At 44.7% G+C, this 24,792-nt stretch overlaps 1 protein-coding gene across 4 annotated transcripts in view; it reads right to left on the bottom strand.

The window, feature by feature from the left end:
• SPAST (spastin) overlaps nt 1-12,421 on the bottom strand; it is an 82,314-nt gene extending 69,893 nt beyond the window's left edge. For all 4 annotated transcript variants that reach the window (XM_026454749.1, XM_026454751.1, XM_026454750.1 and 1 more), the window contains exon 1: nt 11,726-12,421. In XM_026454749.1, coding sequence (XP_026310534.1) covers nt 11,726-12,140 — 415 coding nt within the window. In that variant the 5' untranslated portion in view covers nt 12,141-12,421. The remainder of the gene's footprint in view (nt 1-11,725) is intronic.
• Between the last annotated feature and the right edge of the window lie 12,371 nt (nt 12,422-24,792).

Genomic DNA, 24,792 nt, shown 5'->3' with positions numbered 1-24,792 from the left:
GTCCATTTCATTACAGACTACTGATTATGGCCCCTGTTCTCAAAGAAAAAAAAAAATCTCATGGTAGACTTTCATGGTGTGTTAATCCCCAGCAAACTACATGGACCACAAAGCATTATAACCACCGATTAATTCAGGGATGAATTACTAACAGCCCCTGATTAATTCTCTCATAGTTCACTATTATAGAAAGAGTGCTTTCTACTATAATTTGGTTAAAAAGGCCCAGTGTGATGGCTCGTATCTGTAGTCCCAGCACTTTGAAAGACTGAGGTGGGAGGATTGCTTGAGGACAGGCATTCAAGACCAGCCTGGGTAATACAGTAGGATCCTGTGTCTACAAGAAAAAAAATTTAATTAAACATTTAGTAAAAAGATCATATTTGCTTTCACTATCAAACTTAAACATTTATTTCCAAGGTAAAGAATTATTTTCCCTGTTAATTTGGAAAGTTTTAAACCCTACGTAAAGACATCATTTTAGTTTTTGACATTTTCTTTGAACCTTAAGAATGTCACCTTGGCCGGGCGCGGTGGCTCAAGCCTGTAATCCCAGCACTTCGGGAGGCCGAGACAGGCGGATCACGAGGTCAGGAGATCGAGACCATCCTGGCTAACACGGTGAAACCCCGTCTCTACTAAAAAAAATTACAAAAAACTAGCCGGGTGAGGTGGCAGGTGCCTGTAGTCCCAGCTACTCAGGAGGCTGAGGCAGCAGAATGGCGTAAACCCGGGAGGCGGAGCTTGCAGTGAGCTGAGATCCGGCCACTGCACTCCAGCCCGGGCGACAGAGCGAGGCTCCGTCTCAAAAAAAAAAAAAAAAAAAAAAAAAAGAATGTCACCTTATTTATCTTCCTCAAAAAATTTTTGTGGCCAGGTGCAGCAACTTAAGCCTATAATCCTAGCACTCTGGGAGGCCGAGGCAGGCAGATCACACGAGGATCTGTGTTCTCATTTACTGAGGACCTATTATGTGCAAGCACTAAGCATTTAAAAAACATCTCAGCATACATAGTTAAGTAACTTGGCCAAGATCCTACATGGTCAGGACTTAAACGTCAATTTTAATAAGAAGCCCCACAATTCAAAAAGGGTAAAATTTGACCCTCAAAGCTGAGAAAGACGCCAGGTGCAGTGGCTCATGCCTGTAATCCCAGCAAGATGGGAGGCTGAGGTGGGTGGATTGCTTGAGGTCCGGAGTTCAAGACCAGCCTGTCCAACATGGCGAAACCCCGTCTCTACTAAAAATACAAAAATTAGCCAAGTGTGGTGACATGCGCCTGTAATTCTAGCTAGTTGGGAGACTGAGGCAAAAGAGTTGTTTGAATCCGGGAGGCAGAGGTTGCAGTGAGCCGAGATTGCCCCACTGCACTCTAGCCTGAGTGACAGAGGCAGACTCTATTTCCAAAAAAACCAAAAAAAATCTGAGAAAGAGAAAAGCAGCTTATTACATCCAGGAGCTGGCCTACTACTATCAGCTAAACCTTGGTATTTGACCTGGCACTTAAAGAATATCAGCATGAAATAAAGTCACTCTGTGACCATGGTGCAACAAGACCACTCTACAATTATGTCTAAACACAGACAAAACATGAACACTGAACACTGTCTGAAATACCAAACATTCCCCTCTTCCAGCTAATGAGTGACCTCTGCTTTTTAACCACTACAGACCTCACTCTAGTCTTCTTCTAGATAGGTTTTATGATATTTATTCACAGAATTATTCCCAGCTCCTGGTAGCATCCAATTCAGAGTAAAACCCTGCTTCCTTAAACCCTCCTTAAAATCACCAAATAAATGAACCCAAATCCTGAAGATCTTTCTAATACCCTTTTACTGTGATGTACCATGGTTATTATATATGTGTGCTCTCCCTGGCTACAGTGAGTAATAAACCCCACTTGCTCAACCATAGATAGGTTTGCTCCTGGAGATCGTTGACTGGAGGGCATTGACAAAGCCCACTTATGAAGTTAATTCTCTCCCTCTGCAGAAGAGCAGAAAAGTTATGTAAGTAAGTACAGCATGTCTACAGAATATCTATACAGTTGTAAGACATTTAATAACCTCTAAGAAAATCACAGATTTTGACATTTTTCTTTCCTCATTAACTAGAATGAGCTGCTGAGATATGACTGTGTTCAAAGACATTTTATTGTATATGATGTCTAAGATCAGCAATTGTTAATAATTCACAAACAAGAGAAAAAAAAGGCTATATCAGCATATTAACAGCTTCACTGGCTTGGCAGGACTATTATAGGTCAAGACTGAAGAAAACTGGCCAGGCATGGTGGCTCATGCTTGCAATCCCAGCACTTTGGGGGGTGAGGTGGGAGGATCGCTTGAGCTCAGGAGTTCAAGACCAGCCTGGGCAGTATAGCAAGGCCCTTTCTCTCTTTTCCTTAAAAAAAAAAATTAAAAAAAAAAAAAAGAGTGAAGAAAACTAATATAGAAGAGTAGACAATCTATACTTTGCCAGATGTCAAAAACCCGACTACTACTGGGTGGAACAGAGACAGTAAGATAGCGGAAAAGAGGCAGGAAGGGTTAGGGAACATCCTTCTTCAATAATTCAATATCCAGCCTGGTGCAGAGGCTCACACCTGTAATCCTAACACTTTGAGAGGCCAAGGCAGGCAGATCACTTGAGGCCAGGAGTTTGAGACCAACCTGGCCAACATAGCGAAACCCCACCACTACTAAAAAAATAAAATGATTCAATATCCATTTACTAACTATCCTTAATAGTCATCAAGACAACTAACAATAATATTGGGAATCCAGTTTAATAGGATTTAACTGTATTCAACATTAGGAAAAATACAACAACAACAACAAACCAGCTAAAAACAGAACAAAGGATAAAGTCCTTAACAGTGGCTGTTTTGTGTCTTTTTTCTTTTTTTTTTTTTTGAGAAGGAGTCTCGCTCTGCCGCCCAGGCTGGAGTGCAGTGGTGCGATCTCGGCTCACTGCAAGCTCTGCCTCCCGGGTTCACGCCATTCTCCTGCCTCAGCCTCCCGAGTAGCTGGGACTACAGGCATGCACCACCACGCCCGGCTAATTTTTTGTATTTTTAGTAGAGAGGGGGTTTCACCGCGTTAACCAGGATGGTCTTGATCTCCTAACCTTGTGATCCGCCCGTCTTGGCCTCCCAAAGTACTAGGATTACAGGCGTGAGCCACCACGCCTGGCGCTTTTTTGTGTCTTTAGTGCAGATGCCAGTAAATATTCTTGAGAAAAAATCTGAAATGTTTATTGCATATTTAATCAAAAGCAATGTTATATTTTGGAAAAGTATGATATAATCTGAATGTCCATTTATCAGACTTATTCCTTAATCAGGGAAACTTTAAAGTAGAATCATTAGGCCCAAAGAAAGTAAGTCTGAAATTAATCCTTTCAAAGTGGTAGGTATAGAGGTTTTCAGCAGTAGAAGAAAATTACCAAATCTGACACTTCTGATTTCTACCCTCCATCCTCATCTTCTGAAAACAGATATGGACAGCTATTTTATATGTGAGTTTTAAATAAAGTACAATATTGAATTATACAGAACTATGAAATACGACAATTTTCATTAATTTTCTACAAACCTATAAGCCAAAAATAAAATTCTAAGACCCCCAACCGACTGATAGACCCTTCCCTTGCCCAGGGCATTCCAAAGTTAACCTAAAAAACTAGTTCAGGACATGATGAGAAGTGGGGATTGGACATGACTCATTATACCCTCTTCCCTTTGGAATTCAGGGACAACTGATCAGCATTAACATTCAAACAGAGATATTAAGATGTTTTGGAGCAGTAAGACGCCAAATTTCCAGCCTAACTCTAGTACAGCATCACATGTCAGATAGCAGGCCATGAAAGAAACTGAAGTATTTTACCCTAAATCATATTTCTTTGACATATTCTGAAATGGTCCTGCAAAGCTGTCTCTTGTGGGGAAAATTTATGTAGAGAATCCTTTCCCTTTCCAAGTCTTTTCTCTGAACCAGGAGAAAATTAACTAAGAGTCTGCCACCTTTTAAAGTCTCATAAGAAATATTTACAATGTATTCTCTCTGAAGCCTGCTACCTGGAGGCTTCATCTGTATAATAAGAACCTCGGTATCCACAACCCATTATTTTAACCCAGACACTCCCTTCTATGGATTCCAGGACTTTAGATAAGCTCTTTTGACCAACTGCCCATCAGAAAATCTTTGAATCTGCCTATGACGTGGAAGCCTCCCCAAATTCCAGTTTTCCTGCCTTTCCAGATGGAACCAATGTACACCTTACATGCTTAACTGACATCTTACGTCTCCCTAAAGTGTATAAAATCAAGCTATAGCCTGACCAACTTGGACAGATGTTCTTAGTATCTACTGGGGCTGTGTCATAGGCCACTGGTCACTCATATTTGGCTCAAAATAAATCTCTTCAAATATTTTACAGAGTTTGACTCTCTTCATTGACAAAATTATTTTAAATACACACATGCGCATATACACAGCTTAAAACTATGAATAGAAAAATATTTTACTTAGACAACTCCTGTCTTCAATGCCTGACCCTTTAGCCCTTTAAAACTATGAATAAATAGAAAAATATTTTATTTAGACAATTTCTGTCTTTGGTGCCTGATCCTTTAGCCCTACAATATCCTGAGAAACTTGAGCTCTCATTCATGTAACATACTAGGCCTTTTCTGTTTAGTCCTACATACTTGAGAAATTGAACCACACCTAGAGAACCTCCACCTATTGTATTACCCAGGAGATCTCAGGCTTGTCTATCCACAGGAGACATGCCAGAACATGTTAGGTCATGTTCCAGTTAATCCAAAGAACCATTACTACAACCTTCTCTTTTCCTCCAAGTATTCCAAGGAGCCCATTACCAGCATTACAACATAAAAACCTGTAGTATAAAGTAAAAAGCACAATATTTTTAGTCTATTCACTTAAATTCTATTTTTGGTTGTGCTGTGAGTCTACTCTTTAAATTTCAGCTTCTCCTTAGATAAAATGGCTATCACAGGTTTTCAGTCTTTCAAGGAAGCTCGACAATTAAAGAAAATATTTACCGGCCGGGCGCGGTGGCTCAAGCCTGTAATCCCAGCACTTTGGGAGGCCGAGACGGGCGGATCACGAGGTCAGGAGATCAAGACCATCCTGGCTAACACGGTGAAACCCCGTCTCTACTAAAAAATACAAAAAACTAGCCGGGCGAGGTGGCGGGCGCCTGTAGTCCCAGCTACTCGGGAGGCTGAGGCAGGAGAATGGCGTGAATCCGGGAGGCGGAGCTTGCAGTGAGCTGAGATCCGGCCACTGCACTCCAGCCTGGGCCACAGAGCGAGACTCCATCTCAAAACAAAAAAAAAAAAAAAAAAAAAAAGAAAATATTTACCAACTTAGTCAACATGGCAAGATCCCCATCTCTAAAAAATTTTTTAAAATTAGCCAAGCATGGTGGTATGCATCTCTCAGACCCAGCTACTAGGGAGGCTAAGGTGGGTGGATCAATTGAGCCTGGGAGGCTGAAGCTGCAGTGAACTAAGATCGTGTCACTGCACTCCAGCCTGAACAACAGAGTGAGGCCCTGTCTCAAAATGTGTATATAAATATATACATATGTACACATATTTGCTAATCACATAACAAATGTTTTAACACATCTCACTGGAGAGGAAGTAAGTATTTCTCAAATATCATCTCAAATGCAGAGCTGGCATCCAATAAATATTTGCTTTAATAAATAGACCTCACATATCCTTCTATTAAGTCAATAGAATTTGCTGTGCTATTTCTCTCTCTTGAAATAGTTTGGTTTCAGACAAATTAAGGCCTTTATGAAAATTTACTGTCAAATTTGAGTATGGGCTGGGTGCAGTGGGTCATACCTATAATCCCAGCACTTTGTGAGGCTGAGGCAGGCAGATCACTTCAGGTCAGGAGTTCGAGATCAGCCTGACCAACATGGTGAAACTCTGTCTCTCCTAAAAATACAAAAATATTAGCCAGGTGTGGTGGTGCACGCCTGCAGTACCAGCTATTCAGGAGACTGAGGCAGAAGAATCACTTGAACCCGGGTGGAGGAGGTTACAGTGAGCCGAGATTGCACCACTGCACTCCAGCCTGGGTGACAGAACGAGACTTCATTTAAAAAAAAAAAAAAATTTTTTTGAGTATGCCGTAAGAATTCAGAATAAACATAGTCACCATATAAACTACATTTATACACTATTTCATTAAAATGAGATTTAATTTGGCATTTATCGTTTCAAGGTACCAAATGTTTCAATTAATTAACACTACTACAATTTGAAATACACCATTTCATCAATCAAATAAATTGGCTTTCAGTTAAATTAGAAGTCGGCCGGGCACAGTTGCTTACGCCTGTAATCCCAACACTTTGGGAGACCGAGGCAGGCGGATCATGAGGTCAGGAAATCAAGACTGTCCTGGCTAACATGGTGAAACCCTGTCTCCACTAAAAAATACAAAGAAAATTAGCTAGGCGTGATGGCGGGCACCTGTAGTCCCAGCTACTCAGGAGGCTGAGGCAGGAGAATGGCGTGAACATAGGAGGAGGAGCTTGCAGTAAGACGAGATCACACCACTGCACTCCAGCCTGGGCGACACAGCAAGACTCTGTCTCACTTGATCTTGATCTTAGCCAAAAGGCCAAGAAGCGATAGAGACTCTGTATCAAAAAAAAAGATAAGTCATGTTGCCAAGGGAATGGCAGTGCATGATATTACCAGCTCCTTAATAGTTAACTACAGAGTTAGGAAACTTTTGAAAAGACTGCCTACTCAACTCGTTTCTATTTGACCATATATATTTTGAAGCAGTGAGAAAGAGGAAGAATGAAATTCTCTTGGAACTAAGGTTTGAGTTGTCAAGGACAGCCAAGAGGCAGGCTTCAAATGTGCACTCTCTTTCAACCACTGGATTAAGACTAAAGTATAAAAATGTTCAATCTCCTAAAGAAAAAATTTAAGATAGAAAAGAACCATAACAATTATAAACTCTTTTTTTTTTTTTTTTTGAGAGATGGAGTCTTGCTCTGTCGCCCAGGCTGCAGTGCAGTGGCATGATCTTGGCCCACTGCAACCTCCGCCTCCTGGGTTCAAGCAATTGTCCTGCCTCAGCATCCCAAGTACCTGGGACTACAGGTGTGCACCACTACGCCCAGATAATTTTTGTATTTTTAGTAGAGATAGGGTTTCACTAATATGTTGGCCAGGCTGGTCGCAAATTCCTGACCTCAAGTGATCTGCCCACCTCGGCCTCCCAAAGTGCTGGGATTACAGGCATGGGCCACTGCACCCGGCTTGAGCCACAACGCCCAGCCTTTTATTTTTGATGGAGTCTCACTCTTCTCACCCAGGCAGGAGTGCAATGGTGAGATCTCAGCTCACTGCAACCTCCACCTCCCGGGTTCAAGCGATTCTCCTGCCTCACACTCCCAAGTAGCTGGGATTATGCACACCCACCACCACACCCGGCTAAAGTTTTACTTCATTTTTAAAGGAAAATGAATCTGTAACTAAACTGCTTCAGTCTGAACTAATTTAATTTGGCATATTATATCATCAGTTGTTGAACTAAAATCAAACTAAAGACCTGTCAGGCTGGGCACGGAGGCTCACACCTGTAATTCTAGCAGTTGGGGAGGCTGAGGCGGGCAGATCACTTGAGGTCAGGAGTTCGAGAACAGCCTGGCCAACAAGGTGAAATGCCGTCTCTACTAAAAATACAAAAATTGGCTGGGTGTGGGGTGGCACATGCCTGTAATCCCAGTTACTGGGGAGGCTGAGGCAGGAGAACTGCTTGAACCTGGGAGGTGGAGGTTGCAGTGAGCTGAGATCGTGCCACTGCACTCCAGCCTGGGTAAAGCAGCGAGACTGTCTCAAAAAAGTTGTCAACAGCCCATTCTGATGTCCACATTAGGAATCAAAATATAAAGAAAAAGTTGTAAACAGAAACATTATCAGTAGAAAGAGTATGAAATATGCATTACATAGATCACTGAAAATATTGTTGAAATTTTTCCAGCTTGGCCAACATAACAAGATCCTACCTCTAGCAAAAAAAAGAAAAAAAAAGGAGGATCACTTGAGCCTAGGAGTGAGCCTTGAGGCTGCAGTGAGCTATAATCACATTCCACTCCAGCTTGGGTAAGAGAGTGAGACATTGTCTCTAAAATAAATTAAATATTTTAAAATATTTAATATAGCCAACTGAAAAATAAAAATGTTCAGGAGAATTTAAGTATAATAGATACATTCATACATGTGATACTCAAAGATTTAAGTCACCGGCCTAAAACCTGAGGTCTGAATTCTATTTCTTCCACTTATTCCTCACGTGGAACTGCTATTTCTTCAAATCTAAGGCCTCAGGGTCTTTTATTTTTCATGCCTAGGTTTTCCTTAATTTCTTCTTTTATCCTACCTCCCAACTCCCATCAACCAACAGTGTTAACTAAAATTTCCTTGTAGCCGGGCACAGCAGCTCACGCCTGTAATCCCAGCACTTTGGGAGGCCAAGGAGGGCGGTTCACTTGAGGTCAGGAGTTCGAAACCAGCCTGGCCAACATGGTGGAACTCTGTCTCCATTAAAAATACAAAAATTGGCAGGGCGCGGTGGCTCATGCCTGTAATCCCAGCACTTTGGGAGGCCAAGGTGGGTGGATCACGAGGTCGGGAGATCAAGACCATCCTGGCTAACACGGTGAAACCCCGTCTCTATAAAAAAAAATACAAAAAATTAGCCAGGCGTGGTGGCAGGCGCCTGTAGTCCCAGCGACTCAGGAGGCCAAGGCAGGAGAATGGAGTGAATCCAGGAGGCGGAGTTTGCAGTGAGCCGAGATCACGCCACTGCACTCCAGCCTGGGCAACAGACTGAGACTCCGTCTCAATTAAAAAAAAACAAAAGAAAACACACACACACACACACACACAAACAAAAAAACAAAATAACAGGTTTTTTTTTTTTTTTGAGACGGAGTCTCACTCTGTCAACCCAGTTCGGAGTGCAGTTGCACGATCTCGGCTCATTGCACCCTGAACAACCTGAGCTCAAGTGATCCTCTTACCTCAGCCCCCCAAGTAGCTGGGACCACATGCCTGTGCCACTGCGCCCAGCTAGTTTTTGTATTTTTCATAGAGACAGGGTTTCACTATCTGGTGTCTAACTCCTGGGCTCAAGTGATCCACCCACTTAGGCCTCCCAAAGTGCTGGAATTACAGGCATGAGCCACTGTGCCCAGCAAAAAATAATCTGCTCTTTTTTTTTCAACACGGAGTCTTGCTCTGCCACCCAGGCTGGAGTGTAGTGGCACGATCTCGGCTCACTGCAACCTCTGCCTTCCAGGTTCAAGCAATTCTCCCACCTCAGCCTCCCGAGTAGCTGGGACTACAGGCATGTGTCACCACGCCCGGCTAATTTTTGTATTGTTAGTAGAGACGGGATTTCACCATGTTGGTCAGGATGATCTCGAACTCTTGACCTCGTGATCCACCCGCCTTGGCCTCCCAAAGTGTTGGGATTACAGGCCGCGAGCCACTGTGCCCGGCCCAAAATATGATCTACTCTTAAACATGCCCCTCTATTCTAAAACTTTGCAACTGCTTTCATCTCTCCAAGGGATCTTGGATGTTCTTAAGAGGTGATAAAGAATGGAGCTTGCTGGGCAGGTGCAGTGGCTGACACTTGTAATCCAAGCGCTTGGGAGGCTGAGGCAGGCAGATCACGTGAGGTCAGGAGTTTGTGACCAGTCTGGCCAACATGGTGAAGTATCGTCTCCACTAAAAATACAAAAAATTAGCCAGCCGTGGTAGGGTGCACCTGTGGTTCCAGCTACTCAGGAGACTGAGGCAGGAGAATCGCTTGCATCTGGGAGGCAGAGGTTGCAGTAAGCCGAGATCACGCCACTGCACTCCAGTCTGGGTGACACAGCGAGCCTCTGTCTCAAAAAAAAAAAAAAAAAAAAAAAAAAGAATGAAGCAGTTAACAAAAAATTTCCTTCCACAAACACATAATATTCTTAAATGTTAACTCCCTCCTTGACCTCTCTTAACCATCACTTTCATTACTGTCCAAAACAATGAATACCTGCCTCTTTCCCTATATCCTACTTCCCACTCCCAGGCCCCACAAAGGAAATAGGTTTCAACAAGATTGAAATTCTAGAAGTTTTTGGAGTTGGTAGTAGAGAGAGACACTATGAATGAAGTGCAGATTGCTCCTGTTTTCATTAATGGACAATGCAAGTGAGTATCTAATTGAGATGTGGTAGAAAAGTGGGTTTTTTGGCAGAAGGAGAAGCAAGATCTCAGCATACTGAAAGTAAGGATAAAAGGGGAGAATTGTAAAAGTTAGACTTCTCCTAATTTCACTTATTTTCCATAAAAAAAATTTTATTAACTATTAGCATAGGTTTGGAATGACCTGCTTTATCTTTTGAGCCTCATTTTCTTCCTCTCTAAAATGCAGATACCAACAATACCTTCATCTCACAGGGTTATTGTGAGGATTAAATAACACTTTTCATGGTCTGGGATGGTTGCTATTTTTTTAAAAAAAGAGAAAAGATAACACATGCAAAGCTAATAGCACAATGCCTGGCACATATACTAAAAAAATGTTAGCTTAACGCCAAGTGCAGTGGCTCATGCCTGTAATATCAGCACTTTGGGAGGCCGAGACGAGCAGATCACGAGGTCAGGAGATGGAGACCATCCTGGCCAACATGGTGAAATCCCAACTCTACTAAAAATACAAAAATTAGCCAGGCGTGGTGGTGCGTGCCTGTGATCCCAGCTACTTGGGAGGCTGAGGCAGGAGAATCGCTTGAACCAGGGAGTCGGATGTTGCAGTGAGCCGAGACTGTACCACTGCACTACAGCCTGGGCGACAGGGAAAGACTCCGTCTCAAAAAAAAAAAGTTAGCTTAAAAGAAACCCGAAAGATGTAGTATCCCTGCTTTCATTCAGATACGTATTTGTTTTAGGTTTTATTGTAAAGTGGTATGCTTAAGTTTATGCAATTCATTCTTCAAACATTTCAACTTGGAAATTAAAGGCTACTTTGGAATACTGCTTCAATTAAAATCAAAGCAACCGGGGGGAAAAGTTTTATGCTAAATATAACTTCATTGAAAAAGTATTGAGGAATCGTTGTACTGATAAAATTATTATCTTGATTAAAATGATGCAAATTCAACTGCAGTCATACGCAGTTATTTCTTTCAAAATTGTCACCATTTGTTCTTTTTTTCTGACACTACAGTACTCTGCTTTCATGAAAAGCCAGTAACAAGGCACTGCTTCTTCAATATCAAAACCTTTTGGAAACCTTGGCTCAGAGGAAGCCGCACACTGTTCACAGTGCTAGAAAGGATCGGTGTGGTCACTCTAGGACAACTGTCACTGTCATCTGCCCGTCTGGGTGTCTCACAGTGACTTGGGTCATGCAGAAGTGTGGGGAAGGCTGGTGTCTGAAACAAAGTCGACAGCCAGGGTGCTCTGAAAGGGGAGAGGTTTTGAGAATACTAGAAGATAGAGGCTCTGACCTACGGGAACGCAGTCTCCCAGGGCCTATCAATTCCGGGGGTACACTATCCCCTCCCGCTGGAAAGGGACGCAGGTGTTGCCCTCCCCCGGCGACCCCACCGCCTTCTTCCCAGCGTCGCCGCCCCCTCCCCCAGCCCCCTAGTTACCTTTCTCATCCTCATCGATGCGCAGGGCAATGGAGATGTACTCGAAGGCCTGTTTGTGGAAGACTCGGACACGCTCGGCCTCGCCGCCCGGCACCGGCGCCGGGGCCGAGGCCGAGGCCGGTGCTGGAGCGGCCCCGGAGCTCCTCTTGGCTGCCATGAGGGCGCGGGAGAAGCGCTGGCAGAGCCACACGAAGAGGAGCCCCAGGTGGAAGGCGACCAAACGCAGCAGCGCGAAGCCTACAAACAGCGGGTAGGAGAAATAGTACAGGTTCCGCTTATGCGGCGACTCGGGCGGAGGGGCCGGCCCGGCGGCGGGAGGGGCGGGGGCCAGGCAAGGGGGCGGAGGCCTGGGAGGCACCGGGTTGCTGGCGCCGCCGGAGCCTTTCTTCTTCCCTCGTCCACCTGGAGAATTCATTCACAGCTCTCACTGCCGCCGCCGCCATAACCCGCCTCCCGCAGACCGATGGGAACCAAGCGACGGCGGCGGCCACTGCGACGGCGAGGGCCACAGACCCCCGTGTAACCGCCGGTCTCAGGAGCTCCGCACCGCCGCGCGCTGCCCGCCGGCCCCGCCCCTTTCTCCTTCCTCGGCCAGGAGCACAACCCCTTCTCCTCCTGCAGTCGGTGGCTCGGGCCCCTCCCTTCCTGCCACTGTCCTCTCCGCCGCCTGGTGGCTCCCAGCGGCCGCCGCGCACGCGCACGTCTTCCCGTGTTTTTCTCCGGGGCGCGCGCGCACGGCGCGTCTTTGTTGACTGCGGCTTCTGTACGCGTGTGCGGCGCCCTCCTCGCGGCCTTCGCCGCTCAACTACAGTTCCCAATGTGCAGTTCGGCTCACGTCGGCAGCCCTGGAGAGCTCCTGCCAGGAAGCCTTGGTAATCGATCGACCGAACGGGGAATTGCGGCTTGGGGTCGCTTTGCTGGTTCGCGAGGCTCCTCTCTCAGTGTCATCGTTTTCTTAGTTTCTTTCATCTTTTTCTGCCAGGCGACCTTAGTCTTCTCCGAAGGATACATCTCAGAAGCAATGGGTATCAATCTGGGAATTAAATTAGCCGGTTGTGGGGGCGCTCGCCTGTAGTCTCAGCTAGTTGGAAGGCTGAGGCCGGAGAATCGCTTGAACTCGGGAGGCAGAGGCTGCAAGTGAGCTGAGATCACGCCACTGCGCTCCAGCCTGGGCGACAGAGGGAGACTCCGTCTCCAGAAAAAAATAAAAAATAAAAATTTAAAATCTGGGAATTATTTGAGAGGAAAGCAATTGTGAAGATAGAAACTTCAGGTCACTGCAAACAACAGCAACAAGAATGTTAGCTCAGTGTGATGAGATCAACGAACCCAAGGGTTTAACTCAATTAGTGCATATTTAGACGTCTAATATGAAAGATAATTTATTTGAATAAGGGAAATCTTAGGTTTTGCATAGTAACCATCGCATAGTTTACTGAAGAATCCACACTTTATTAGGCCGGGCGCGGTGGCTCAAGCCTGTAATTCCAGCACTTTGGGAGGCCGAGACGGGTGGATCACGAGGTCAGGAGATCGAGACCATCCTGGCTAACACGGTGAAACCCCCGACTCTACAAAAAAAAAAATACAAAAAGCTAGCCGGGCGAGGTGGTGGGCGTCTGTAGTCCCAGCTACTCGGGAGGCTGAGGCAGGAGAATGGCGTAAATCCGGGAGGCGGAGCTTGCAGTGAGCTGAGATCCGGTCACTGCACTCCAGCCTGGGCGATAGAGCGAGGCTTCGGCTCAAAAAAAAAAAAAAAATTAAAAATCTACTCAGCATCCCTTCCTTTGGGAAACTACCTGCTTGTCTCTGTTCCCTGTATTCTGGTTTTTTTGTTGTTGTTTTTTTGAGACGGAGTCTTGCTCTGTCGCCCGGGCTGGAGTGCAGTGGCCGGATCTCAGCTCACTGCAAGCTCCGCGTCCCGGGTTTACGCCATTCTCCTGCCTCAGCCTCCGGAGTAGCTGGGACTACAGGCGCCCGCCACCTCGCCAGGCTAGTTTTTTTGTATTTTTAGTAGAGACGGGGTTTCACCGTGTTAGCCAGGATGGTCTCGATTTCCTGACCTCGTGATCCGCCCGTCGCGGCCTCCCAAAGTGCTGGGATTACAGGCTTGAGCCAGCGCGCCCGGCCTCTGCTCCCTGTATTCTAATAAGCTGCAAGCACAGAACCCAGGCCACAAAGGTGGAAACAAACACTAGGTCAGTCAGACTCTCCTGGGACCTGGAATCTTGGCTGGAGACCCACCGAAGAGAAGGTAGCAGGAATCGAGTGCTCTTAAGAGCGTGTTTATCAATGCATCACATTGATCTCCCCAGAGCTGCTGGGTTCCTGACTGGTCACTTGGTTATATAACCTATCCAATACACTAATCAGTCTGTTTCTCTCTTTCTCTCTCCTCTCTCCTTTTCCCCTTCCTTCCTTTTGTCTTTTCCTCTCTCTCCCTCTCTATCTCCACATCTTTTTTCTCTTCTCTTTCTCTTTTTACTTGAGTTAGCCATAATTATTTCTTGTTTCCTAAAACTAAGGAAGCCTAACTGACACAAAGACTCCGTTATTTACAAGGTGAGGTTTAACAGATGCCACATGGGAGCTTCCAGCTTCCAAGAATCTCCACATTCTGCCACAGCTTTATTTTTTTATTGTTTGAGACAGGGTCTCACTCTGTTGCCCAGGCTGGAGTGCAGTGGCACTAACAACATGACTCACTGCAACCTCCACCTCCCTGGCTCAGGTGACCTTTCCACTTTAGCCTCCTAAGTAGCTGGGACCACAAGCACACGCCACTGTGCCCAACTAATTTTTGCATTCTTTATAGAGCCAGGGTTTCACCATGCTGCCCAGGCTGGTCTCCACTCCTGGGCTCAAGCAGTCCACCTGCCTTGGCCTTCCAAAGTGCTGGGATTACAGGCATAAGCCCCCACATCGCGTCCCCAGCTAATTTTTTTACTTTTTTGTTGAGACAGGGTCTTGATATGTTGCCCAGGTTGGTCTTGAATTCCTGGCAGGCCTCCCAAAGTGCTGGGATTACAGGCATGAGCCACAGCACCAGCCAATTTTACTTAATTATTCCCCACCAATACTGCCCTACAAATATCGCAGGCTATTGCAAAAATTACCTACTCCCTGTTTCCCTTATTGCTCCCCCTTCTCTGCACTTACGCTAGATCCTCATTCTGAAATGCCCTCTTGAGTTAGCCATAATTATTTCTTGTTTCCTAAAACTAAGGAAGCCTAACTGACACAAAGACTCCATTATTTACAAGGTGAGGTTTACAAATGCAGTGGGTGCAGTGGCTCACGCAGGTAATCCCAGCACTTTGGGAGCCCAGGCGAGCAGATCACCTGAGGTCAGGAGTTCAAGACCAGCCTGGCCAACATGGCAGAACCCCGTCTATACTAAAAATGGGACAGTTAGACAGGCACATTCCTGTGGTGGCGGTGCATTCCTGTAATCCCAACTACTGAGAGGCTGAGGCAGGAGAGTCACTTGAACCTGAGAGGCTGTAGTGAACGGAGATCATGCCAGTACACTGCAGTGTGGGCGACAGAGCAAGACTCTGTCTCAAAAGCAAACAACAAAAAAAAATTTTTTTAATGAAATGCCCTCTTTTAAATCTGATTCAGGGCCTGGCGTGGTGGCTCACACCTGTAATCCCAACATTTTGGGAGGCCGAGGCAGGCAGATCACCTGAGGTCGGGAGTTGGAGACCAGCCTGACCAACATGGAGAAACCCCGTCTCTGTTAAAAATACAAAATTAGCCGGGCATGGTGGCACATGCCTGTAATCCCAGCTACTTGGGAGGCTGAGGCAGGAGAATCGCTTGAATCCGGGAAGCGGAAGTTGTGGTGAACCGAGATTGCGCCATTGCACTCTAGCCTGGGCAACAAGAGCGAAACTCCATCTCAAAAAAAGAAAAAAAAAATTACATTTATACATATATCATGTAAACAAGAAGTGTATTATTTAAATGTACAATTTAAAGAAAAATAATAAGCAGCATTCCATTTAAGAAAAATGAATGTAACCAACTCCTAGAAGCACTCTGTGAGCTCCTCCCTAATCTCAATGTCTTGTCTCTCCCTCTAGAGGAAGCCACTATCCTGAATTTTATATTAATCATTCTCGTGCCTCATTTTAGTTTGCAGTGTATTTATGTATTTCTAAATAATGTGTTGTATGATTTTGCCTCACTTTGACTTTATGGAAATGTAATCATATTTCAAATATCCCTTGTTTGCTTTCCCTCCTCAAAATTTTTAAAATTTCATTTATTTTATTTTAAGAAAATAGAGATGGAATCTCACTATGTTGCCCAGGTTGGTCTCAAACCCCTGGGCTCAAGCAGTCCTCCTGTCTTGGTCTCCCAAAGTGCTGGGATTACAGGCAAGAGCCACTGTGCCTGGCTACCTGCTCAGTAATTAAGTGTTGAAATTCCTCCCTGTTGATTTCTGTAACAGTGGTACGTTTCCACTGCTATATAGTATTCCATTATATGAATTTACCACAACCTATTTTACTGTTCAACTATTGATGGATATTTAGTTTGGTGCCAGTTTTTCTTCTTAAGTAACTATCTTTCCTGTTACCCCTACGGTCTTTATCACTAAAGAAAGTAACTAACTTTTTAACTTAGCCAAGATAGGGCCCAATAGTAGAACGGTTAAATGGTCCTGGCGTCAGACTGGTTGCATTTACATCTGTGTTCCATCACTTTTGGTGACCTTGGATGAGTTACTCAGCTTCCACATCTACTACATAACACTAGAGTAGTAAGCAGTGCCTGGAATCAAGTTGATACTTGCTTTTTATTTTTTGTTTTCTTGAAATATATTTTTAAATTATTTCTTTTTTATTTTATTTTATTTTATTTTATTTATTTATTTTTTTTGAGACGGAGTCTTGCTCTGTCGCCCGGCTGGAGTGCAGTGGCCGGATCTCAGCTCACTGCAAGCTCGGCCTCCCGGGTTTACGCCATTCTCCTGCCTCAGCCTCCGGAGTAGCTGGGACTACAGGCGCCCGCCACGTCGCCCGGCTAGTTTTTTGTATTTTTAGTAGAGACGGGGTTTCACCGTGTTAGCCAGGATGGTCTTGATCTCCTGACCTCGTGATCCGCCCGTCTCGGCCTCCCAAAGTGCTGGGATTACAGGCTTGAGCCACCGCGCCCGGCCTATTTCTTTTTTATTTTAAAGGTTCTTTTGTAGAGACAAGGTCTCTCTCACCATGTTGCCCAAGCCAGTTTTGAACTCCAGCCCTCAAGCAATCCTCCCACTTCAGCCTTCCAATTTGCTAGGATTAAAGGCATGAACCACCATGTTCAGTTTATTTCTATTTTTATGTTATTTTGTTTTTTATTCACCATAATACCAACAAGGAGGTTTGTTGCTTTTTTGTTTTTGTTTTTGAGACACGGTCTTACTCTGTCACCAAGCTGGAGTACAGTGGCACCGTCATTGCTCACTGCGGCCTTGGTCTCCTTGCTCAAACCACCCTCCTGCCTCAGCCTCCTGAGTAGCTGGGACTACAGGCATGCACCACCATGCTGGGCTGCTTTTTTTAAATGTATTTGTTTTTTGAGATGGAGTCTTGCTCTGTCGCCAGACTGGAGTGCAGTGGTGCCATCTTGGCTCACTGCAACCTCTGACTCCCTGGATCAAGCGATTCTCCTGCCTCAGCCTCCCAAGTAGCTTGAATTACAGGCATGTGCCACCATGCCCAGCTAATTTTTTATTTTTAATAGAGATGGGGTTTCTCCATGTTGTCCAGGAAGGGCTTCATCTCCTGACCTCGTGATCCACCCGCCTCGGCCTCACAAAGTGTTGGGATTACAGGCGTGAGCCATGGCACCCATTTGAATTTTTTTTTTTTAGTTGAGATGAGGTCTCACTATGTTACCCCAGATAGTCTTGAATTCCTGGGCTCAAGTGATCCACTCACCTTAGCCTCCCCAAATGCTGGGATTACAGGCATGAGCCACTATGCTTGGCCATGAGGAAGACAGTTTTTGAATGAAGAATGGTTCTCCAACATTTCCTCTACATTTTCACTATAATCTAGCTAATATGGACTATTGGTCTGTACCAACTTTGCTCTTTTCCAGGACTTCAATTACTCTCCTGTCATTTTTCATTCACTTAGAATGGCCTCTCCTGCTACTTCCACTGTTGAAGTCCTTCAAGACTTACTTCTAATGTTATATTCCTTTTTTTTTTCTCTAAGACAGTCTCACTCTGTCACCTAGGCTGGAGTGCCATGGCGCAATCTTGGCTCACTGCAACCTCCGCCTCCCGGGTTCATGCCATTCTCCTGCCTCAGCCTCCTGAGTAGCTGGGACTACAGGCACGTGCCACCACAACTGGCTAATTTCTTGTATTTTTAGTAGAGACGGGTTTCACCATGTTAGCCAGGATGGTCTCGAACTCCTGACCTCGTGATCCACCTGCCTTGGCCTCCCAAAGTGCTGGGATTACAGGCGTGAGCCACCGTGTCCAACTCTAATGTTACATTCTTGATAAATTATTCCATTATCACCTCCAAAAGAAATGATCTTGTTTTTCAGTTGTTATGACAATATGGTTGTGTTACTCTATGGCTCTTATACTATATTGCTCTGCGTGATGCTTATTTAAACACTTCATCACCTCGATATAGATTATAAACTTACTGAAGGCAGTGGTCACCCTTTATACACTTTGCCTCACTTTTTGCATCTAGCCTGACACCTTGCTTATGGTACTCATTTAATAAATATGAGTAATTTGAAAAACATTCAAACATAATGATTGTGTTAGATTTCTGATGCTATGTAATATACCACTCCAAAACTCAATGGCTTAAGATAGCAGACATTTATTTACTTACAACTTTGTGGCTCAGAAATTTGGGGTAAGTTCAGCTGGATGGTTCTTCTGATGGCCTTGCTGTGGACCATTGATGTGGATGCAGCCATCTGATGGCTTGAGTGAATGGCTCTATGGCCCAGCTAGCCTCATTTGTACATTCAGAGGTTGGTTGTGGCTATAAGCTGGGACATATGTCTCTAGCAGGACAGCCCTGACTTCTTTACATTGCATCTGGTTTCCAAGAGAGTGTGAGTGGAAGCTGTAAGGTCTCTCAAAACCTAAAATCCAGAGTTGCACAGTGTCATTTGTACTACATGCTATTGTCAAAGCAAGTCACAAGGCCAACTCCAGTGCAAAATATAGGAAAACAAACTCCACATCTTGATAGAGAAGTAGCAAAGTCACATTGCAAAGGGGCATATATATAAGGATAGGAGGAATTGTTGTGGCCATCTTTGCAAGCAATTTAGCACAGTGATTACGTGTAGAATTTCCTTTTACCTCATGTTCAGATGGCAGCTTAAGCATCTCATTTAAGATAGCATTTCCCGGCCAGGCGCAGTGGCTCAAGCCTGTAATCCCAGCACTTTGGGAGGCCCAGGTGGGCGGATCACGAGGTCAGGAGATCGAGACCATCCTGGCTAACACAGTGAAACCCCGTCACTACTAAAAAATACAAAAAAACTAGCCGGGCGAGGTGGCGGGTGCCTATAGTCCCAGCTACTCAGGAGGCTGAGTCAGGAGAATGGCATAAACCCGGGAGGCAGAGCTTGCAGTGAGCCGAGATCCGGCCACTGCACTCCAGCCTGGGTGACAGAGTGAGACTCTGTCTCAAAAAAAAGAAGAAGAAAAACATTTCCCAACCATTTTGCTGAATTATAAAAACTTTAATTAACACGCTTAAGGCTGGATGCTGTGACTCAAGCCTGTAATCCCAGCGTTTTGGGAAGACAAGACAGGTGGATCACTTGAGGTCAGGAGTTCAAGACCAGCCTGGCCAACATGGTGAAACCCCACCTGTACCAAAAATACAAAAAATTGTCTGGGCATGGTTGTGGCAGGTATCTGTGGTCCCAGCTACTTGGGAGGCTGAGGCAGGAGAATCAGTTGAACCTGGGAAGCAGAGGTTGGAGTGAGCCAAGATCACGCCACTGCATTTCAGCCTGGGCAACAGAGCAAGACTGAGTCTCAAAAAAACAAAAAACATACTTCAGTTTAAGGAGAGAACAGCAGTGACAATGATGATGGTTACTACTACTACTTGCTAACATTTATTGAACCCATATGCTGAACTAAGCAGAAGAACTTTTAGTGCCTTGTTAAAATATTGCTACTTGAGTTAAGCATTATCATCTCTTTCCCCACCCCACTCCAAGACAGAGTCTCGCTCTGTCACCCAGACCAGAGCATACAGTGCGATGGCAAGATCACGGCTCACTACAGCCTCAATCTCTCAGACTCAAGTTATCCTTCCACCTCAGCCTCCTGAGTAGCTAGGAACACAGGTGCACACCACCATGTCCGGCTAATTTTTGTATTTTGTTTAGAGATGAGGTCTCACCACGTTGCCCATTCAAACTCCTAAGCTCAAGCTCAATCTGCCTACTTCGGCCTCCCACAGTGCTGAGGTTACATGTGTGAGCCACCTCGTTTGGCCTCAGTTTTTTTAAATAAAGAATTTGGAGCTCTACAAGTCTGTTTTTTTTTTTTTTTTTTTTTGAGATGGAGTCTCGCTCTGTCGCCCAGGCTGGAGTGCAGTGGCCGGATCTCAGCTCAATGCAAGCTCTGCCTCCCGGGTTCATGCTGTTCTCCTGCCTCAGCCTCCCGAGTAGCTGGGACTACAGGTGCCCGCCACCTCACCCGGCTAGTTTTTTTTTTTTTTTTTTTGTATTTTTTAGTAGAGTCGGGGTTTCACCGTGTCAGCCAGGATGGTCTCAATCTCCTGACCTCGTGATCCACCCGTCTCGGCCTCCCAGAGTGCTGGGATTACAGGCTTGAGCCACCGCGCCCGGCCTACAAGTCTGTTATTTGCCCAATATCACATATTAGTTAGTTACACATACTACTTCAGTAATTTAAGGTAAAAATCTAGGATCTCAAGAATAATATTTTTACATAGTCTGTTTCTATTTTAATTAAGAAATAAATATATCTTTAGCCCCTGAAGCACAAGTGATCTTTCATTCATGTGCATCATGTTGGGTTTTGGGCCTCCAGCCTCCCATTTACTGAGTCTCTGCTATCTGGTTGTACTCAATATTGACTGTGCTTTTCTGCACTTTTGCTCTTTTTCTGTATGGTAAAAATATGGGATTTAGAGTTAGCAGGACTGGGGTTGCTATTCTAGTTAATTCCTCTGTAAAAATTATGAAATGAGGCCAGGCGCAGTGGCTCACGCCGGTAATCCCAGCACTTTGGGAGGCCAAGGCGGGCAGATCACGAGGTCAGGAGATCGAGAACATCCTGGCTAACACGGTGTAAATCCATCTCTACTAAAAACGCAAAAACAATCAGCCAGGCATGGTGGCGGGCACCTGTAGTCCCAGCTACTCGGGAGGCTGAGGCAGGAGAATGGCATGGACCCGGGAGGCGGAGCTTGCAGTGAGCCGAGATCTCACCACTGCACTCCAGCCTGGGCAACAGAGCGGGACTCCGTCTCAAAAAAAAAAAAAAAAAAATTACAAAATGAAAGAGTACATCTAAAGCCTCCAGCATGATGCCTGCAACATGACAGAGCTCAATAAATTTTGTTTTTCTCTCTTACACCTGTAATGCCATTTCAGATTTCTGACTCTACTGGAATCTCATTTTTTAGTGCTCTAAACTCACATCTTCTGCCCCTTGGAATTATATCTCAGTCTGAAGACTGTTGTGAATTAACATCTTCCTAAATTTGTATCAAAAAAGAAAAAACAGTGCCTTCAGACACAGTGGTGCACACCCGAAGTCCCAGCTACTCAGGAGGATTACTTGAGCCTGGGTAACATAATGAGACCCTGTCTCTTAAAAAAAAAAAGAAGACAAGTAAAGAAAGAAAGAAAAAAAAATTGTGTCTTGGTATTACCCTGGCCTTATAATGTGCCTAGATGAGATCCCAACCCTGCTAGTCATTCCACCTAGTGTGAGAGTCTCCCAGTTTTCAGATTGTAAGAACTTTCAGAACACTTAATCTTGAATGGAATCTGAGCCAGTTTCACCAGGACAAAAAGAAAGAGCTGGGTACTGTGCTAACTAATCCAGGACATTCAGTCACTTTATCACTTTAACCCATATTTATTTACCACATTGCCTATCATCAAATAGTTTTTTTTTTTTTGATATTTCGGCCCTACTTGCATTTTAAGGAACTCTTCAAACCTTCAATTTGAGAGATTCTGGATTTGAAGTATGGACCAATGACAGATATTAAGGACCTCTTTTCATCTAAAAAAAAAAAAAAAAAAAAAAGGCACATGTAGAGTCCAGTGAGGAAATGGCTGATTTTGAAAAAGGCAGAAAACCTAAAATAAGAAAAACAAATGGAAAGATATGGTTGGAAGGGAGGGATGAGACAAGTAACAATTGTTATCCAATCTCTGTATTAATAAGGAAAAACAATTCTGAATGATTAACCATCTCCCTGAATTGAGTCCACAATGTGGCACATATTACTCATTCATTTGTTCAATGAATAGATATTAAGAAACAGACAATGTATCAAGCAATGAATTGGGTGTCAGGATTATAGTGGGGAGTAAGATGGAGTTTATAGTTTAATGCAGTGGCCAAAACTTCCAATAGCAACAGTGGTCAGGCATATAACATATATGGGTTCCATGCATGGGTTGTGTGGCATGCAAAAATGCATGTCTGATGTGAATGATGGAAACTATGAGAAGCTAAAGAGTTGCATCCTGCAATTGAACAGGACAGCTGTTACTCAGCTCCCACTGAGCTGATTTTTTATCTGTTTGAGACAAGGTCTCTCTGTCGTCCAGGCTGGAGTACAGTGGCACAATCATGGCTCACTGCACCCTCAACCTCCAGGGCTCAAGTGGCCCTCCTGCCTCAGCCTCCTGAGTAGTTGGGACCACAAGTGCACACCACCATAGTGCTGTATTTTTTGTAAAGATGGGGTTTTACTGCGTTGGCCAGGCTGATCTCAAACTCCTGGGCTCAACCAATCCACTTACCCTAGCCTCCCAAAGCACTGGGATTACAGGCGTGAGCCACAGCACCCAGCTAGCTCCCACTAATTTTTACCTTTCAGGAATGTGAAGCTTAACATTGCCAGATTTTTTAAGTTTTTCAAGAGAAACCAGAATTCTAAATTTTTATGTGAAATCTATTGTCTAAGAGTTATTGGCTCAAAAATCATTGTTATTTCATTATTTTTAGATACATGGTCTCGCTCTGTCAGCCAGGCTAAAGTGTGGTGTCAGAATTATAGCTCACTGGGGTCTCAAACTCGTGGGCTCAAGGGATCCTCCTGCCTCAGCTTCCATGCCCAGCTCAAAATTTTATTTATTTATTTATTTATTTATTTATTTATTTATTTATTTATTTATTTTTGAGAAGGAGTCTTGCTCTGTCACCCAGGCTGAAGCGCAGTGGCACAGTCTTGGCTCACTGCAACCTCTGCCTCCTGGGTTCAAGCAATTCTCCTGCCTCAGCCTCCTAAGTAGCTGGGACTACAGGTGCCTGCTACAAAGCCTGGCTACTTTTTGTATTTTTATTTATTTATTTATTTTTCGAGATGGAGTCTCGCTCTTATTGCCCAGGCTGGAGGGCAGTGGCAAGATCTCAGTTCACTGCAACCTCCACCTCCCGGATTCAAGCGATTCTCCTGCCTCAGCCTCCCCAGTAGCTGGGATTACAGGTGCCCACCGTCACACCCGGCTAATTTTTGTATTTTTAATAGAGACGGGGTTTCGCCATGTTGGCCAGGCTGGTCTTGAACTCCTGACCTCAGGTGATCCACTCACTTTGGCCTCCCAAAGTGCTGGGATTAGAGATGTGAGCCACTGTGCCTGGCCTAATTTTTGTGTTTTTAGTATCGACGTGGTTTTACCATGTTGGCCTGGCTGGTCTTGAACTCCTGACCTCAAGTAATCGGCCTGCCTTGGTCTCCCAAAGTGCTGGGATCACAGATATGGGCCACCGCACCTGGCCTCAAAATTTAAAAACAAACAAACCAGGCCAGGCGCGGCGGCTCATGCCTGTTGTCCCACTTACTCGGAAGATTGAGGCAGGAGGATCGCTTGAACCTGAAAGGTGGAGGTTGCAGTGAGCCGAGATCACACCATTGCACTCCAGCCTGGGCAAGAGAGCAAGACTCCATCTGGAAAATAAAATAAACAAAATAAAAAACAAAACCAAAACTCCGAGTCACCAGTTTGAGATTTTCTAGTTTATGGAGGATTTGTTACTTCAGTGAAAATGTGAATGAGCTTATGGTTTTGAAATAGTAGGTATAAGTATAAACTGTTACCTGACCTGCTCAACTTGATTAGCTATAATGCCAAGGAAACACAGCAGAGTCAGTTAATATGAAACTTTAAATGAATGCCCTAAAATGGCAATCTAGATTACCAGAGGGTGTATTCAGTCGGCCTTCTAAATAAAATATTTAGGTATATAAATATAATCTTACGTATCTGTATTTATAGTGGACTCCAGCACGCATGAAAATCTGTGGTGGGCCGGGCGCAGTGGCTCACACCTGTAATCCCAGCATTTTGGGAGGCCGAAGTAGGTGGATCACCTGAGGTCAAGAGTTGGAGACTAGCCTGACCAACATGGAGAAACCCCATCTCTACTAAAAATACAAAGTTAGCCAGGCGTGGTGGTGCATGCCTCTAATCCCAGCTACTCAGGAGACTGAGGCAGGAGAATCGCTTGAACCTGGGAGGCGGAGGTTGTGGTGAGCCAAGACTGCGCCATTGCACTCAGCCTGGGCAAAATAAGCGAAACTCCATCTCAAAAAAGAAAAAAAAAATCTATACTGGACTCCAGCACTCATGAAAAGCAGAGTAGATGTTAGCACCAGGTAAATGTTGGAACACATAAAAGCAGTTGCCTGTTTTCAAAGGTGGTTGCTAGCAACTGCAGTGTTTTGGGAAAGACTCTTATTCTGAGACCATCTATCTTGTCAGATACCCGTTTCTCCACTTACTGTCTTCATTAATGTTTCCATTTGTATGATGTTCCCCAGCCCTCCCATACAGGCTTTTCCTTTGAGGCTTTG

This window comes from Piliocolobus tephrosceles, chromosome 15 (genome assembly GCF_002776525.5).
Source record: "Piliocolobus tephrosceles isolate RC106 chromosome 15, ASM277652v3, whole genome shotgun sequence".
NCBI classification, from domain to species: Eukaryota; Metazoa; Chordata; class Mammalia; order Primates; family Cercopithecidae; genus Piliocolobus; species Piliocolobus tephrosceles.
The sequence above is the reverse complement of the archived record's forward strand: the minus strand, read 5'-3'. Positions and strand labels throughout refer to the sequence as shown.